The 17,500-nt window shown below is 52.0% G+C and overlaps 1 protein-coding gene across 2 annotated transcripts in view; it reads right to left on the bottom strand.

Moving 5' to 3' along the window:
* LOC145340541 (membrane-bound acylglycerophosphatidylinositol O-acyltransferase mboat7-like) overlaps window positions 1-11,768 on the bottom strand; it is a 16,567-nt gene extending 4,799 nt beyond the window's left edge. The window contains exons 1-5 of one of the 2 annotated variants that reach the window (XM_080185013.1): window positions 11,624-11,768; window positions 8,097-8,187; window positions 7,198-7,327; window positions 4,164-4,290; window positions 3,731-3,890 (exon numbers count right to left, since the gene is read on the bottom strand). In XM_080185013.1, the coding sequence (XP_080041139.1) occupies window positions 3,731-3,890; window positions 4,164-4,290; window positions 7,198-7,327; window positions 8,097-8,172 (493 nt within the window). In that variant the 5' untranslated portion in view covers window positions 8,173-8,187; window positions 11,624-11,768. Of the gene's footprint in view, window positions 1-3,730; window positions 3,891-4,163; window positions 4,291-7,197; window positions 7,328-8,096; window positions 8,188-9,595; window positions 9,817-11,623 lie in introns of those variants that run through there. The other variant, XM_080185012.1, reaches the window with a different exon arrangement.
* Between the last annotated feature and the right edge of the window lie 5,732 nt (window positions 11,769-17,500).

Raw genomic sequence — 17,500 nt, forward strand, 5'->3', positions numbered from 1 at the left:
AGAGACGCACACACAGAGAGAGAGAGAGACGCACACACAGAGAGAGAGAGACGCACACACAGAGAGAGAGAGAGACGCACACACAGAGAGAGAGAGAGACGCACACACAGAGAGAGAGAGAGACGCACACACAGAGAGAGAGAGAGACGCACACACAGAGAGAGAGAGAGACGCACACACAGAGAGGAGAGAGAGACGCACACACAGAGAGAGAGAGAGACGCACACACAGAGAGAGAGAGAGACGCACACACAGAGAGAGAGAGAGACGCACACACAGAGAGAGAGAGAGACGCACACACAGAGAGAGAGAGAGACGCACACACAGAGAGAGAGAGAGACGCACACACAGAGAGAGAGAGAGACGCACACACAGAGAGAGAGAGAGACGCACACACAGAGAGAGAGAGAGACGCACACACAGAGAGAGAGAGAGACGCACACACAGAGAGAGAGAGAGACGCACACACAGAGAGAGAGAGAGACGCACACACAGAGAGAGAGAGAGACGCACACACAGAGAGAGAGAGAGACGCACACACAGAGAGAGAGAGAGACGCACACACAGAGAGAGAGAGAGACGCACACACAGAGAGAGAGAGAGACGCACACACAGAGAGAGAGAGAGACGCACACACAGAGAGAGAGAGAGACGCACACACAGAGAGAGAGAGAGACGCACACACAGAGAGAGAGAGAGACGCACACACAGAGAGAGAGAGAGACGCACACACAGAGAGAGAGACGCACAGAGAGAGAGACGCACAGAGAGAGAGACGCACACACAGAGAGAGAGAGAGACGCACACACAGAGAGAGAGAGAGACGCACACACAGAGAGAGAGAGAGACGCACACACAGAGAGAGAGAGACGCACACAGAGAGAGAGAGAGACGCACACACAGAGAGAGAGAGAGAGACGCACACACAGAGAGAGAGAGACGCACACACAGAGAGAGAGAGAGACGCACACACAGAGAGAGAGAGAGACGCACACACAGAGAGAGAGAGACGCACACAGAGAGAGAGAGAGACGCACACACAGAGAGAGAGAGAGAGAGAGACGCACACACAGAGAGAGAGAGAGACGCACACACAGAGAGAGAGAGACGCACACACAGAGAGAGAGAGACGCACAGAGAGAGAGAGAGACGCACAGAGAGAGAGAGAGAGACGCACAGAGAGAGAGAGAGACGCACAGAGAGAGAGAGAGAGAGAGAGACGCACACACAGAGAGAGAGAGAGACGCACACACAGAGAGAGAGAGACGCACACACAGAGAGAGAGAGACGCACAGAGAGAGAGAGAGACGCACAGAGAGAGAGAGACGCACAGAGAGAGAGAGAGACGCACAGAGAGAGAGAGAGAGACGCACAGAGAGAGAGAGAGACGCACACAGAGAGAGAGAGAGAGAGAGACGCACAGAGAGAGAGAGAGACGCACACAGAGAGAGAGAGAGACACGCACACAGAGAGAGAGAGAGACGCACACAGAGAGAGAGAGAGACGCACACAGAGAGAGAGAGAGACGCACACAGAGAGAGAGAGACGCACACAGAGAGAGAGAGAGAGACGCACACAGAGAGAGAGAGAGACGCACAGAGAGAGAGAGAGACGCACAGAGAGAGAGAGAGACGCACACAGAGAGAGAGAGAGAGACGCACACAGAGAGAGAGAGAGACGCACACAGAGAGAGAGAGAGAGACGCACACAGAGAGAGAGACGCACACAGAGAGAGAGACGCACACAGAGAGAGAGACGCACACAGAGAGAGAGAGAGAGACGCACACACAGAGAGAGAGAGAGAGACGCACACAGAGAGAGAGAGAGAGAGACGCACACAGAGAGAGAGAGAGACGCACACAGAGAGAGAGAGAGAGACGCACAGAGAGAGAGAGAGACGCACAGAGAGAGAGAGAGAGAGACGCACAGAGAGAGAGAGAGAGAGACGCACACAGAGAGAGAGAGAGAGACGCACACAGAGAGAGAGAGAGAGACGCACACAGAGAGAGAGAGAGAGACGCACACAGAGAGAGAGAGAGAGACGCACACAGAGAGAGAGAGAGAGACGCACACAGAGAGAGAGAGAGAGAGAGACGCACACAGAGAGAGAGAGAGAGACGCACACAGAGAGAGAGACGCACACAGAGAGAGAGACGCACACAGAGAGAGAGACGCACACAGAGAGAGAGACGCACACAGAGAGAGAGACGCACACAGAGAGAGAGACGCACACAGAGAGAGAGAGAGAGAGACGCACACACAGAGAGAGAGAGAGAGACGCACACAGAGAGAGAGAGAGAGACGCACACAGAGAGAGAGAGAGACGCACACAGAGAGAGAGAGAGAGACGCACACACAGAGAGAGAGAGAGACGCACACACAGAGAGAGAGAGAGAGAGACGCACACAGAGAGAGAGAGAGACGCACACACAGAGAGAGAGAGAGACGCACACACAGAGAGAGAGAGAGACGCACACACAGAGAGAGAGAGAGACGCACACACAGAGAGAGAGAGACGCACACAGAGAGAGAGAGACGCACACAGAGAGAGAGAGACGCACACAGAGAGAGAGAGATGCACACAGAGAGAGAGAGAGAGACGCACACACAGAGAGAGAGAGAGACGCACACACAGAGAGAGAGAGAGACGCACACACAGAGAGAGAGAGAGACGCACACACAGAGAGAGAGAGAGACGCACACACAGAGAGAGAGAGAGACGCACACACAGAGAGAGAGAGAGACGCACACACAGAGAGAGAGAGACGCACACACAGAGAGAGAGAGACGCACACACAGAGAGAGAGAGACGCACACACAGAGAGAGAGAGAGACGCACACACAGGAGAGAGAGAGAGAGACGCACACACAGAGAGAGAGAGAGAGACGCACACAGAGAGAGAGAGAGAGACGCACACAGAGAGAGAGAGAGAGACGCACAGAGAGAGAGAGAGAGATGCACACAGAGAGAGAGAGAGACGCACACAGAGAGAGAGATGCACACAGAGAGAGAGATGCACACAGAGAGAGAGAGAGAGACGCACACACAGAGAGAGAGAGAGACGCACACACAGAGAGAGAGAGAGACGCACACACAGAGAGAGAGAGAGACGCACACACAGAGAGAGAGACGCACACACAGAGAGAGAGAGAGACGCACACACAGAGAGAGACGCACACACAGAGAGAGAGAGACGCACACACAGAGAGAGAGAGAGACGCACACACAGAGAGAGAGAGAGACGCACACACAGAGAGAGAGAGAGACGCACACACAGAGAGAGAGAGAGACGCACACACAGAGAGAGAGAGAGACGCACACACAGAGAGAGAGAGAGACGCACACACAGAGAGAGAGAGAGACGCACACACAGAGAGAGAGAGAGACGCACACACAGAGAGAGAGAGAGACGCACACACAGAGAGAGAGAGAGACGCACACACAGAGAGAGAGAGAGACGCACACACAGAGAGAGAGAGAGACGCACACACAGAGAGAGAGAGAGACGCACACACAGAGAGAGAGAGAGACGCACACACAGAGAGAGAGAGAGACGCACACACAGAGAGAGAGAGAGACGCACACACAGAGAGAGAGAGACGCACACACAGAGAGAGAGAGAGACGCACACACAGTCAGAGGGAGACAGACAGAGGGAGAGTGAGACTGAGAGGGAGAGGTTTAGATTGGAGGGTGCCGGCAGGAGTGGTGAGTGAACAAGAGTCTGACCTGTCATTATTCCCACGTAGCAGTAGCTGTAATAGATCATATCCTTCAGACCAGGTATGAGGCCCAGGACCACATTTCTCCTCGTTGGCCCCGTCTGTTCCACCTGCCTTGAAATGCTAGCCACGTACGACCTCTGTAACTCTGCAGCAAGACTCACCATCTACACAGAGAGAGCAGTCCGTCAGAAGCAGGCCATTCAGCCCCTCCAGCCTGTTAAACAGGAACAGGAGGAGGCCATTCAGCCCCTCGAGCCTGTTACACAGGAACAGGAGGAGGCCATTCAGCCCCTCGAGCCTGTTACACAGGAACAGGAGGAGGCCATTCAGCCCCTCCAGCCTGTTACACAGGAACAGGAGGAGGCCATTCAGCCCCTCGAGCCTGTCACACAGGAACAGGGGGAGGCCATTCAGCCCCTCTCGAGTCAGTTACTCACCTTCAGGGTCAGCAGTAATTGGACAGCGTTGGCAAACGGGGTGGGAGGGGGCAGGTTCAGAAAGGTCTGCAAACGGAAGAACAGTAGATATGCGAAAGTCCATAGCAGAGTCAGGTTGTAACAATGCCTGTGAACGAGAGGGAAAGAGAGACAAACTGTCAAAATATCACATCTGACCGTGTGCTAGGGACAGCGAGACAATCAGGAATAGGAACAGGAGGCCATTCGGCCCCTCCAGCCTGTTCTGCCATTTAATAAGATCTTGGCTGGTCCGGAATCCACTTTCTTGTCCTTTCCCCGTAACCCTCGATTCCCTCACAGATCAGAAATCTATCTCAGCTGTAAACATACACACGGACTCTGCCCCACATCTCTCTGTGACACAGTTTCAAAGATTCAGAGAGAAGAAATTCCTCCTCATCCCCTCTTTATTCGGAGACTGTCCCCTCTGGTCCTGGACTCTCCCATGAGGGGACACCTCCTCTCAGCATTGACCCAGTCAAACCCCTCGACAATCTTATGTTTCAGTGAGATCACCTCTCGTTCTTCTCAATTCCGACGGGTAGAGTCACAACCTGTTTATTCTTTGCCTCTCAATCCCTCCAAACCGGGGATGATTTATTGTCACATGCATTGGAATATCATAAAAACTACAGCTTCTTGTGCGCTGCACAAAGCATACCATTCATAGAGAAGGAAAAGAGAGGGTGCAGAACGTAGTGTTACAGTCATAGCGAGGGTGTAGAGAAAGATCAACTTAATGTGAGGTAGGTCCATTCAAAGTCTGACAGCAGCAGGGAAGAAGCTGTTCTTGAGTCGGTCGGTACAGGACCTCAGACTTTTGTATCTTTATCTCGACGGAAGAAGGTGGAAGAGAGAATGTCCGGGGTGTGTGTGGGGTTCTTAATAATGCTGCCTGCTTTCCCCGAGGCAGCGGGAAGTGTAGACGGAGTCAATGAATGGGAGGCTGGTTTGTGTGATGGACTGGGCTACATTCACAACCTTTCTGTATCTCCTTGCGGTCTTGGACAGAGCAGGAGCCCAGACCAAGCTGTGATACAACCAGAGAGAATGCTTTCTACGAATGCTTTTGTAGCTGACATGCCAAATTTCCTTAATCTTCTGAGAAAGTAGAGGCGTTGGTGCGTTTCTTAACTATAGCATTGGCAAGGGAGGGCAAAGACAGGTTGTTGGTGATCTAGACATCTAAAAACTTGAAGCTCTCGATCCTTTCTACTTCATCCCCATTGATGTAGACAGGGGCATGTTCTCCTTTACACTTCCTGAAGTCGATGACAATCTCCTTTGTTTTGTTGACATTGAGGGAGAGATTATTGTTGCCGCACCAGATTCTCTATCTCATTCCTGTACTCTGTCTGGTCATTGTTTGAGATCCGACCCCCTACGGTGGTGTCATCAGCAAACTTCAAATCGAATTGGAGGGGAATTTGGCCACACAGTCACAGGTGTATAAGGAGTTTAGTGAGGGGGCTGAGAACACAGCCTTGTGGGGCACCGGTGTTGAGGATGATTGTGGAGGAGGTGTTGTTACCTGTCCTTACTGATTGTGGTCTGTGATTAGGAAGTTCAGGATCCAGTCACAGAGGGAGGAGCCACAGTTTGGAGATGAGTTTGGTGAGAATAATGGTGTTGAAGGCTGAGCTGTAGTCAATAAATAGGAGTGTGATATAGGTGTCCTTGTTATCTCGGTGTTCCAGGGCTGAGTGCAGGGACAGGGAGACGGTGTCTGCTGTGGACCTGTTGTGGTGATAGGCAAACTGTAGTGGATCCAGGCAGTCCGGGAGGCTGGAATTGATTCGTGCCGTGACTAACCTTTCGAAGCACTTCATAATGATGGATGTCAGAGCCACCAGTCGATAGTCATTAAGGCACACTGCCTGGTTTTTCTTAGGTATCGGGATGACGGTCGTCTTCTTGAAGCAGATAGGGACCTCAGATCGTTGTAAAGAGAGGTTGAAGATATCTGTGAATACCGCCACCAGCTGATCCACGCAGGATCTGAGTGCTTATCCGGGTATCCCATCCGGGCCAGTCACTTTCCCTGGGTTGACCTTGGAGAAAGCTGCTTTGACACCTGTAATGGTGACCCCAGATACAGGTTCATCCAGGGTGGGGGGCAGAGTCTCACTGACCTCTTGCTCAAAACGGGCGTAGAATGCACTGAGCTCATCAGGAAGGGGTGTGTTCGAGCCGGCGATTTTACATGATGTTCTCTGAGCTGCCTCTAATGAAATAATATCTTTCCTTAAATAAAGGGACAGAAACTGCTCACAGTCCTCCAGATGTGGCCTCACCAGTACCTCGTATATACTCTAGGATTTGAGCTCCATAATCCAGGCTGACACTCCCCCCGGTGCCAGTACTGAGGGAGTGCTGCACTGTCGGGGGTAGATGTATATACTCTAGGATTTGAGCTCCATAATCCAGGCTGACACTCCCCCCGGTGCCAGTACTGAGGGAGTGCTGCACTGTCGGGGGTAGATGTATATACTCTAGGGTTTAAGCTCCGTAATACAGGCCGACACTGCACCGCATGCGCGTGCCCCCACCAGATAGATAGGTTCTTGATGAATAAGATCAGGGGTTTTAGGAAAAAGGCAGGAGAATGGGGAAGAGAAAAATATCAGCCATGATTGAATGGCGGTGCAGACTCGATCGGCCGAGTGGCCTAATCCTGCTTCTGTGTCTCACATTCTAATACAGCCAGATTTCCCCATTCTTATACTCCAAGCTTCTTTGGAATAAGGACTCACATTGCATTTCCCTTCCTGATAACCTACTGTACCTGTGAGCTAGCTTTGCATTTCTGCACAAGTACCCCCAAGTCCCTTCGTGTTGTAGCTTTCTGCAAAGATCGAGGGGGGGGGAGACAGGGAGAGCAATGTATTGGAGGAATGTAGGGTCTGTCGCTTGGGATTCTTGTGTTTCCCTGCCCCATGCGGAGGGGTGGAGTCAGTTCACAGTGGGGTGGAGATGCAGAAGGATGTGAGGAGGTCTGTTAGGATAAACTTACTTGGTGAGAAACCTGGCGATGACCCAGGTGCCGATGATGGTTACCAGCGAGTGCAGGGTGTGGAATCCACATGTTGCAAAGACCAGACTAAATCCAAACAGTGTGGCCCCCAATCCCCTCACCAGTGTCCCTGAAAAACAGATAAATAAAATTCAATACAGCCTCACACTAATACACCTACCATCAACAGTGCGGCGCTCCCTCAGCACTGACCCTCTGACAGTGCGGCGCTCCCTCAGCACTGACCCTCTGACAGTGCGGCGCTCCCTCAGCACTGACCCTCTGACAGTGCGGCGCTCCCTCAGCACTGACCCTCTGACAGTGCGGCGCTCCCTCAGCACTGACCCTCTGACAGTGCGGCGCTCCCTCAGCACTGACCCTCTGACAGTGCGGCGCTCCCTCAGCACTGACCCTCTGACAGTGCGGCGCTCCCTCAGCACTGACCCTCTGACAGTGCGGCGCTCCCTCAGCACTGACCCTCTGACAGTGCGGCGCTCCCTCAGCACTGACCCTCTGACAGTGCGGCGCTCCCTCAGCACTGACCCTCTGACAGTGCGGCACTCCCTCAGCACTGACCCTCTGACAGTGCGGCACTCCCTCAGCACTGACCCTCTGACAGTGCGGCACTCCCTCAGCACTGACCCTCTGACAGTGCGGCGCTCCCTCAGCACTGACCCTCTGACAGTGCGGCGCTCCCTCAGCACTGACCCTCTGACAGTGCGGCGCTCCCTCAGCACTGACCCTCTGACAGTGCGGCGCTCCCTCACTCCTAGAGTTTTGAAAATCCACTGTTGTTGTGCAACAATCACAATATGCTGGGCTAATGCAACAGCAAGCCCACACCTGGGACAATGTGAATCCTAAACGCTCTCACACACTGACAATCACAAACTACTAACCCGTCTGCTTCAGAAAAATCCCAACTGGGATGGATCCGGCCAAAACGGCAACATATTTCAGTTCATCCAGTGACATCCTCGGCAACAACAGCTGCAGGAACAGAACAGGTTAATGACACAGTCCAACATCCTAACATCATCTCCAACACTGTCCCCAGGACAGGGACAGCACGGGGTTAGATACAGAGTAAAGCTCCCTCTACACTGTCCCCCATCAAACACTCCCAGGACAGGGACAGCACGGGGTTAGATACAGAGTAAAGCTCCCTCTACACTGTCCCTCCATCAAACACTCCCAGGACAGGTACAGCACGGGGTTAGATACAGAGTAAAGCTCCCTCTACACTGTCCCCATCAAACACTCCCAGGACAGGTACAGCACGGGGTTAGATACAGAGTAAAGCTCCCTCTACACTGTCCCCATCAAACACTCCCAGGACAGGTACAGCACGGGGTTAGATACAGAGTGAAGCTCCCTCTATACTGTCCCCATCAAACACTCCCAGGACAGGTACAGCACGGGGTTAGATACAGAGTAAAGCTCCCTCTACACTGTCCCCATCAAACACTCCCAGGACAGGTACAGCACGGGGTTAGATACAGAGTAAAGCTCCCTCTACACTGTCCCCCATCAAACACTCCCAGGACAGGTACAGCACGGGGTTAGATACAGAGTAAATCTCCCTCTACACTGTCCCCCCATCAAACACTCCCAGGACAGGGACAGCACGGGGTTAGATACAGAGTAAAGCTCCCTCTACACTGTCCCCATCAAACACTCCCAGGACAGGTACAGCACGGGGTTAGATACAGAGTAAAGCTCCCTCTACACTGTCCCCCCCATCAAACACTCCCAGGACAGGGACAGCACGGGGTTAGATACAGAGTAAAGCTCCCTCTACACTGTCCCCATCAAACACTCCCAGGACAGGTACAGCACGGGGTTAGATACAGAGTAAAGCTCCCTCTACACTGTCCCCATCAAACACTCCCAGGACAGGTACAGCACGGGGTTAGATACAGAGTAAAGCTCCCTCTACACTGTCCCCCATCAAACACTCCCAGGACAGGTACAGCACGGGGTTAGATACAGAGTAAATCTCCCTCTACACTGTCCCCCCATCAAACACTCCCAGGACAGGGACAGCACGGGGTTAGATACAGAGTAAAGCTCCCTCTACACTGTCCCCATCAAACACTCCCAGGACAGGTACAGCACGGGGTTAGATACAGAGTAAAGCTCCCTCTACACTGTCCCCCCCATCAAACACTCCCAGGACAGGGACAGCACGGGGTTAGATACAGAGTAAAGCTCCCTCTACACTGTCCCCATCAAACACTCCCAGGACAGGTACAGCACGGGGTTAGATACAGAGTAAAGCTCCCTCTACACTGTCCCCATCAAACACTCCCAGGACAGGTACAGCACGGGGTTAGATACAGAGTAAAGCTCCCTCTACACTGTCCCCCATCAAACACTCCCAGGGGAACGCACAGACCATTAAATTTGTAGTATCTCTGGAGAGTCTGGTTGTGTTTGCAGAAGTGTGAGCTCCTCAAGGAATACAGCAGTACGGAGCTGCTTCTGGTTGTTGCTGTTTTCTCTGTTCTGTGACACTTCTACATTCCTCTCGCAGAGATCGAGCCGTCAGGAAGTTGATTCAGTGTGTGCTTTCCGGGATATTGTGACAGCAGCGATGCAGTAACATGTCTGAGCTCATCCCCGCAGCACTAACGGCCATCTGCACCTTTTACACTCATTTCTCCCTTCCCCCACTCCCCCCAACAAGCAGGGTAACTCCAACTCCCTCGTACTGCCCTCCCCGCACAGTAACCTCAAACCCTCCCCTCCCCGCACAGTAACCCCAAACCCCCTCAAACCGCCCCCCTCCCCGCACAGTAACCCCAAACCCCCTCAAACCACCCCCCTCCCCGCACAGTAACCCCAAACCCCCTCAAACCCTCCCCTCCTCGCACAGTAACCCCAAACCCCCTCAAACCACCCCCCTCCCCGCACAGTAACCCCAAACCCCCTCAAACCGCCCCCCTCCCCGCACAGTAACCCCAAACCCCCTCAAACCGCCCCCCTCCCCGCACAGTAACCCCAAACCCCCTCAAACCCTCCCCTCCCAGTAACCCCAAACCCCCTCAAACCCTCCCCTCCCCGCACAGTAACCCCAAACCCCCTCAAACCCTCCCCTCCCCGCACAGTAACCCCAAACCCCCTCAAACCCTCCCCTCCCAGTAACCCCAAACCCCCTCAAACCCTCCCCTCCCCACACAGTAACCCCAAACCCCCTCAAACCCTCCCCTCCCAGTAACCCCAAACCCCCTCAAACCGCCCCCCTCCCCGCACAGTAACCCCAAACCCCCTCAAACCGCCCCCCTCCCCACACAGTAACCCCAAACCCCCTCAAACCCTCCCCTCCCAGTAACCCCAAACCCCCTCAAACCCTCCCCTCCCAGTAACCCCAAACCCCCTCAAACCGCCCCCCCTCCCCACACAGTAACCCCAAACCCCCTCACACCCTCCCCTCCCAGTAACCCCAAACCCCCTCAAACCCTCCCCTCCCCGCACAGTAACCCCAAAGCCCCCCAAACCCTCCCCTCCCCGCACAGTAACCCCAAAGCCCCCCAAACCCTCCCCTCCCCGCACAGTAACCCTAAACCCCCTCAAACCCTCCCCTCCCAGTAACCCCAAACCCCCCCTCCCCGCACGGTAAGTCCAATTCCTTCCTTCAGACTGTGGGACTGCCTTCCACCCGAATACCTCAGTGTTACCCCCATCACCCCGCTCTCTCTCTCCGCACGCGGCCCACTCTCCTGCCCAGAATCTGTGGAAAAAGCACCACTTCAGCCTGTTGCATCCTGTTTGCATGCTGCCTTCCCCCAGCCTTGGAACTCAACCCCTTCTGCAGTGGTGGACTTTTTAAATTACCCTCGAACCAGTCAACCATAGTTTCACTGCATCAGCTCCTACCAAAGCATGGTCCCTTTAAATCAATCCTCACCAGTGAAATGATGGCCCATTTAAAATCCACTTGCTGCAGACCTGTCCCCCTTTTAGGTCTGCCCTTCCCCAAGACTAGCTGGTCCCTTTAAATCCACCCTCCCTCAAGGCAGGGGCCCCTTTAAATCCACCCTCCCTCAAGGCAGCGGTCCCTTTAAATCCGCCCTCCCTCAAGGCAGGGGCCCCTTTAAATCTGCCCTCCCTCAAGGGAGCAGCCCCTTTAAATCCGCCCTCCCTCAAGGCAGTGGTCGCTTTAAATCCACCCTCCCTCAAGGGAGCAGCCCCTTTAAATCCACCCTCCCTCAAGGTAGGGGTCACTTTAATTCTGCCCTCCCTCAAAGCAGTGGTTTAAAATCTGCAACTCCTTTCCCCCTAAAAGCAGTGGTCCCTTTAATTGCACACTTCCTCAAGGCAGCTGTCCCTTTAAATTCTCCCATGCCCAAATCAGACCACTTAGCCTAATTTTGCAAAGCAGGTGCATATATTTTCCTTGCTGTCCCTGGCAGATGAGAATTACCTATTCCTCCATGTCAGAATTGAAGGGGGAGTGGGTTTTAAAACAACAAAAGAAGCAGGCTTTAGGGGGTTGGGGACAATTCTGGGGCGGTGCTGGAGGAGCAGCAACAGGAGGAGCTGAGATGGGAACGATCCTTCCTCGCTGGCAGCGGGGGCCAGACAGGAAGTGGCCGCAGCTCGGACCGCCCTAATATATTCGGCCCGCCCCCCGGCGCGATCCACATCCTCATTGGCCGCTCAGATAATAGGGCCGACCAGGCTGCCCGCTTCCCTTTCTCATTGGTCAAGCCGGCCGTCAACCGGAAGAATCGACGGGAGAAGGGGGTTGGTCTTGGGGAGGCGGCGCGCGCACATTGGACGGAAGGAGCTGTCATTCAAAGAAGGGGCGGGGTTTGTATGGGGAAGGAGGCGGGAGGAAGGGAGACGACGGTTGGAATTTGAATCCAACCGGTCGCCATCTTGTTTCAGCCCAGTTGCCATCTTGAGGACTCTTCATGTCCATGTTTACCCCTCCCAGTATTCTCCCCCTCCAGTAAAACTGCTTCATTCTTTAATTCCAACCCATCACCACCATGGCGACAACCCAGGGACACAGGGTGAAGGAGGAGGATACATATCAGTTAACCGTGACTACCCCCACCCTGGATATGCCAACACTGCCGAGTTGACGTCTGACCCTAACCATGCCAGTTTGTCCCCGGGACACCCAGCTGAGAGGAAGGAACTTGCCTCATGGTTTTCCGTGGCACAAGAGCAAGGGGAAATGGGCGTCTGCAGCTTTTTGGCTTGACCCCACCCCCCCCCCCCCCCCCCCAACCCAGACTGTGCCCCTCCATCCTCAAAAGACGCCAACCAGCCAGTCAGGTCATCGAACCTGGATTATGCCGTTACACCCCCTGTGGTCTGGCGGGCTGGGAGGATTTGCCCTTGGTCATCTGGAACTAAGCAAAAGCAAGAAAATCAGCTTGTGGATTTGTGAACCCCAAACTTCTAACCCACACCTGCACAAAGCTAAGCCGCCCATCAAATCGGCCAACTCGGACCATGTCGTTCTGTCCCTGACCGTCCTGCAGGGACAGGTACCAGCTCTTTCCTGGAAAGTAGAAATTGGGGAAAGGGCAGCTGTTGAGAATCACCGCCACCTTGGATTGAGCCCTGACCATCTGACCAGGCAATTGAATGTGTTGACTTGGACCATGCCCTTTGTTCCTGGGAAGTCCCACTAGAAATTGCTCTGGAATGCTCCTGAAATGAATTGATAGAAAAGGCAGTCCTTTCTGTCCTTTGTTCAAGACTCCATTGGAGGGGCAGAATTGGAATGAAAAATGGAAGAGAAAGAGCAGATTTGGGGTGGAGGAAGGATGACATCCTTGGTGGTGAGTGAGCAAAAACGATGACCACTGAGGTTAACCGCAGGGAATTTACAAGAGACAGATGGTCAGGTGTCCTGGTAAAAGAATCATTTTAGCCTCATGATCGTTCTTTGGCTGATCTCCACAGCAACCTCTCCAAGGCCCATGTAGCCTTCTTGACAGCTGGTGCCCTGTTTTTGTGTCCAAACTAAACATATAGATGTGACTCCCACCCATTCTACATTGGTGAGACCATCTGTGCAATGAGATTCTCTCTATGGATGCCAGTCCTTCAATCACCCTCCTTACCTCCGACTCTGCTTAGATTGTCCACTCCTGATGTTGGGGGTTGAGAGGGTCCAGTTGTTTCAGAGTGATCTTGGCTTGAGCTAATTCCACTGCCACTAATTTCTTGGCTGTTCCCCTCCCATCCTTTCTCTTTCTCTCTCTCTATCTCACCACAGTCTCTCTGAGCTTCACAACACCTTCATCAAGCGATCTATGGACAAAGTAAGATATTCACCATTATTGTCAGGAGTGCCATAATCCAGGCTGACACTCCCCCCGGTGCCAGTACTGAGGGAGTGCTGCACTGTCGGGGGTAGATGTATATACTCTAGGATTTGAGCTCCATAATCTAGGCCGACACTCCCCCCCCGGTGCCAGTACTGAGGGAGTGCTGCACTGTCGGGGGTAGATGTATATACTCTAGGATTTGAGCTCCATAATCCAGGCCGACACTCCCCCCGGTGCCAGTACTGAGGGAGTGCTGCACTGTCGGGGGTAGAGGTATATACTCTCAGAATTCACGTACCAAGTGATTCTCAAGGGATGTCCCATGATCTCTGAGGTGTAACACAGATGGTACTATCCATCTTAGTTATCCTGTACTCTCCACTGCACCTCCTTACATCTGGAGTCCAGCTGTCAGGGTGAGGTCATGCTCGGGTTGAGTGGTCAGAGCCGCCTTTGTGAGGTTATCATAATGGTAATGGAGGCAGCCAGCGCTTCACCTGAGGAGTCGGGTGTTGTGGCACCAGCCCGCGATCTTATTGATGTAAAGGCGGAATTATTCCTGCTTTCGGAGAGGCACATCATGAAATATTGGACCCTCCACTCCCCACCCTCCCAAACCCTAACCTGTCTCTGTGCACCACCCTCTGTGACTGAACCACAGCCATTGGGACCTCTGATACTCCCAGACTCCCACCATGTGTCTGCTAACGCCCTCCCCTCCATCACTACTCCCACCTCTGTCTATGTCTGACTTCCTCAGTTGTGGAAAACCTCCATCTTGTGCTCTCTCCCCTCCATCTCCTCCCAAATCCCACCCTCCGTAACCTTCAGCTTGCCTGAAGTTCTCCTGTGTCCAAACTTGCTGCCATTTAGTCCCTGCACCTGCTGACCCACACTGTCTACTAATCCCACAACATCACTTTAAGCTCCCCTTTCCCCTCTCTCCCCCCCATGACTCTTACTCTTTTTCTCTATCTCCCTCTCCTCTGTCTTTCTCTGACTCTTTGTCTGTCTCACTCTCTCTCTGTCTCTTTCACTCTCTTTCCCTCTCTCTCTTTCCCTCTCTCTCTCTCTCTCTCTCTGTTTCTCACTCCTTCTCTGTCTGTCTATTCCTGTCTCTCTCTCTCTCTCTCTCTCTCTCTGAATCTCCCTCTCCCTGTGTCTTGTGTCTTTATGAAATGGATTTGGGTCATGTTTCTTGTGACGGAAGTTTGTGTCAAATTCAGTTCTGTTTTCTCTGTGCTACTTTGTCTACAACTGGCAGCCCACATGCTGAACACGTAGAACCATTATCATTATTGGAGTGTTGTTTTGATCTAAGCTGATGCAGTTTTGTTCTTTGTGTTTTCCCCTGGAGCTTTTCAGAGTAGGGTTAGATTAGGTTGATTGAATGAAAATTGTGACTGGGTGGAGCTAGGCTTACAGAGAGAAACAAGCAGCCAGTTGCTGTTTTGAATCTTTACAGTAGCTCTCTCTCTCTCTCTCTGGAGATTGGAGCCTGGGATCTGCCAGAAAATAGGTCTCTTTGAAGTTCTGCTGCTTGAGTATAGATCTTTTTCTCGTGGCTGCTGTATGGGAGTCAGAAGACAGGCACCTCTCTGTAGTTCTATCCAGAGATATTAAAAGGCTGGAGGTCTAGCACCCCATGTGAGTCTTTGTGTTTTTGCTAATTTATTCTGGAGTGGTTTATGTCTATGGGGATATTGCTTAAATTGGAACTATAGAACTGTTAAGAATTATACACGGTGAAGTTTAAGTATTTCAATTGGTGAAAGTTCTGCTAATTCGTTAAAGTTTGTCTATAAATGAGGTTTATTTTGATATAAAGCTTCTTGGTGGCTTATTAGAATCACAGCTAGAGCAAAACACCTTATGTTTGTGCTAATGCCAAAATCAGAACCAAGTTGGGGTCAAGGCTGACTACATAATATATTTTGGAGTTTCTGATCTGATCCCCAACATACTCTCTCCCTCTCTGCGTGTTTCTAACTCTTTCTCTGAATCTCTCTGTCTCTCTGTCTCTTTCTATCCATCTCTCTCTCCCTCTTTGTCTCTCTCTATCCGTCTCTCTCCCTTTCTCTCTACCTCTCACTGTCTCTCCCATTCTATCTCCTCCTTTAAGATGCTTCTTTAACCCTCTCTCTTTGACTGAGCTTTTAGCCACGTGTGTCTAAAATCCCCTCCGGCTGTTTTGTTGGGGGATGTTATGATAGTATTCACATGAAGAGCCTCGCGGGGGCGGGGGGGGTTTCAGTGTGGTTAAAGATGCTGACAGGAATGCGCTTGTCATTTATCCTGTGCAGTGTCACAGATTCAATGATTGAAACCGGAACCTTTCATTTTGTTGATGTGACCAGGTGCAGAAACGCTGGCAGCGAACCACTCACTACCCCAGCCAATCTCAGGAGGCGCTCCGTTAACCGCTTCGATTGGCTGGCGGACCTACCAATGGCAGCGGTACTTGTAGGAAGCTGGTGATCACTCTTGCTCAGCGGAGGAATTTAACAGAATAACCAGGACGATATGTCAACAGTCCTTGATTGGCTGCAACCCACTGTGGAGTGGTCCAGGTCATAAACGGCACTCTCAAGATTCACATCTTTTTCTTCTTTAATATGGATAAAGACATAGTCCGAGTCACACTGAGACAGACAGACAGAGAGAGCGAGAGAGAGACAGACAGAGAGAGTGACCGAGAGAGAGAGAGAGAAACAGACAGAGAGAGAGACAGAGAGAGACAGACAGACAGACAGAGAGAACAGAGACAGAGACACACAGAGACAGAGACATACAGAGAGAGAGAGCCAGGCAGAGCGTGAGAGACAGAGAGGGAGAAAGAGACACACAGAGAGACAGACAGAGAGAGAGAGTGACAGAGAGCGAGAGAGAGAGAGAAACAGACAGAGAGAGAAACAGAGAAAGAGGGAGAGAGACAAAGAGAGAAACAGACAGAGAGAGAAACAGAGAAAGAGGGAGAGAGAGAAACAGACAGAGAGAGAGAGAGACAGAGAAAGAGAGAGAGACACAGAGAGCCAGACAGAGCGTGAGAGAGACAGACCGAGAGAGACATACAAAGAGAGAGACACAGAGAGGGAGAGAGACATAGAGAGAGGGCGAGAAAGAGACATAGAGGAAGAGAAACAGAAGGAGAGAGACAGACAGAGAGCGAGAGAGAGAGACAGACAGACAGACAGACAGACAGATTCAGGCAAAGAGAGAGACCGTGAGAAACAGAGACAGTGAGGAACAAAGAGAGAGAGAGAAACAGGAAGAGACAGACATACAGAAGGAGACAGATTTACTTAAGCCCCCCAGAGATCTCTGCTTCAAGTGATTGACTGGGCATGCGATGATGTGGTTTATATGCGACAATACTGTGCCTCTAAGAAATATATTTATGTCATGTTTATTGTGCAGGATATTTTAGCAGTCAATTTTATCAGTGCCGCTTTGTCTATAGCCGGCATCCCTGGTTGTTACTGCAGCAGTGTCATTGGTCTTAATTGCTGGAATGTTTGTTTTAACCTCGACAAATGCAGAGTTGTTATTTTAGTGTTTTCCCCTGGGTTTTTTCAGAGTGGGGCTCAATTAGGTTTGACAAGAATGGTCATGTGACTAGGCGGGGCCAGGCTCACTGGGAGCAAACAAACTCACTTGCTGCTTGTGAGCTGCAGAGACAGAGAGAGCAAGAGAGGGACGGGAGAGAGACAGAGAATAAGAGACACAGAGAGAGGAACAGGAGAGAGAGGGAGAGACAGAGACAGAGAGAGGGATGGGGAGAAAGACAAAGAGAGAGAGAGAGAAGAAAAAGACAGAGAGAGAGGCACAGAGACAGAAAGAGAGAGACAGATAGAGACAAAGAGAGATTCAGAGTGAGAAAGAGAGAGCGAGACAGAGTGAGAGATAGAGACAAAGAGAGAAAGAGACAGAAAAAGAAAGTCACAGAGAGAGACACACACAGAGAAAGGGAAACAGGACGAGAGAGACAGAACACGAGAGGAGAGACAGAG

The sequence above is a fragment of the Carcharhinus amblyrhynchos genome, unplaced genomic scaffold (genome assembly GCF_965287045.1).
Source record: "Carcharhinus amblyrhynchos unplaced genomic scaffold, sCarAmb.v2.hapA chromosome_1127, whole genome shotgun sequence".
NCBI classification, from domain to species: domain Eukaryota; kingdom Metazoa; phylum Chordata; class Chondrichthyes; order Carcharhiniformes; family Carcharhinidae; genus Carcharhinus; species Carcharhinus amblyrhynchos.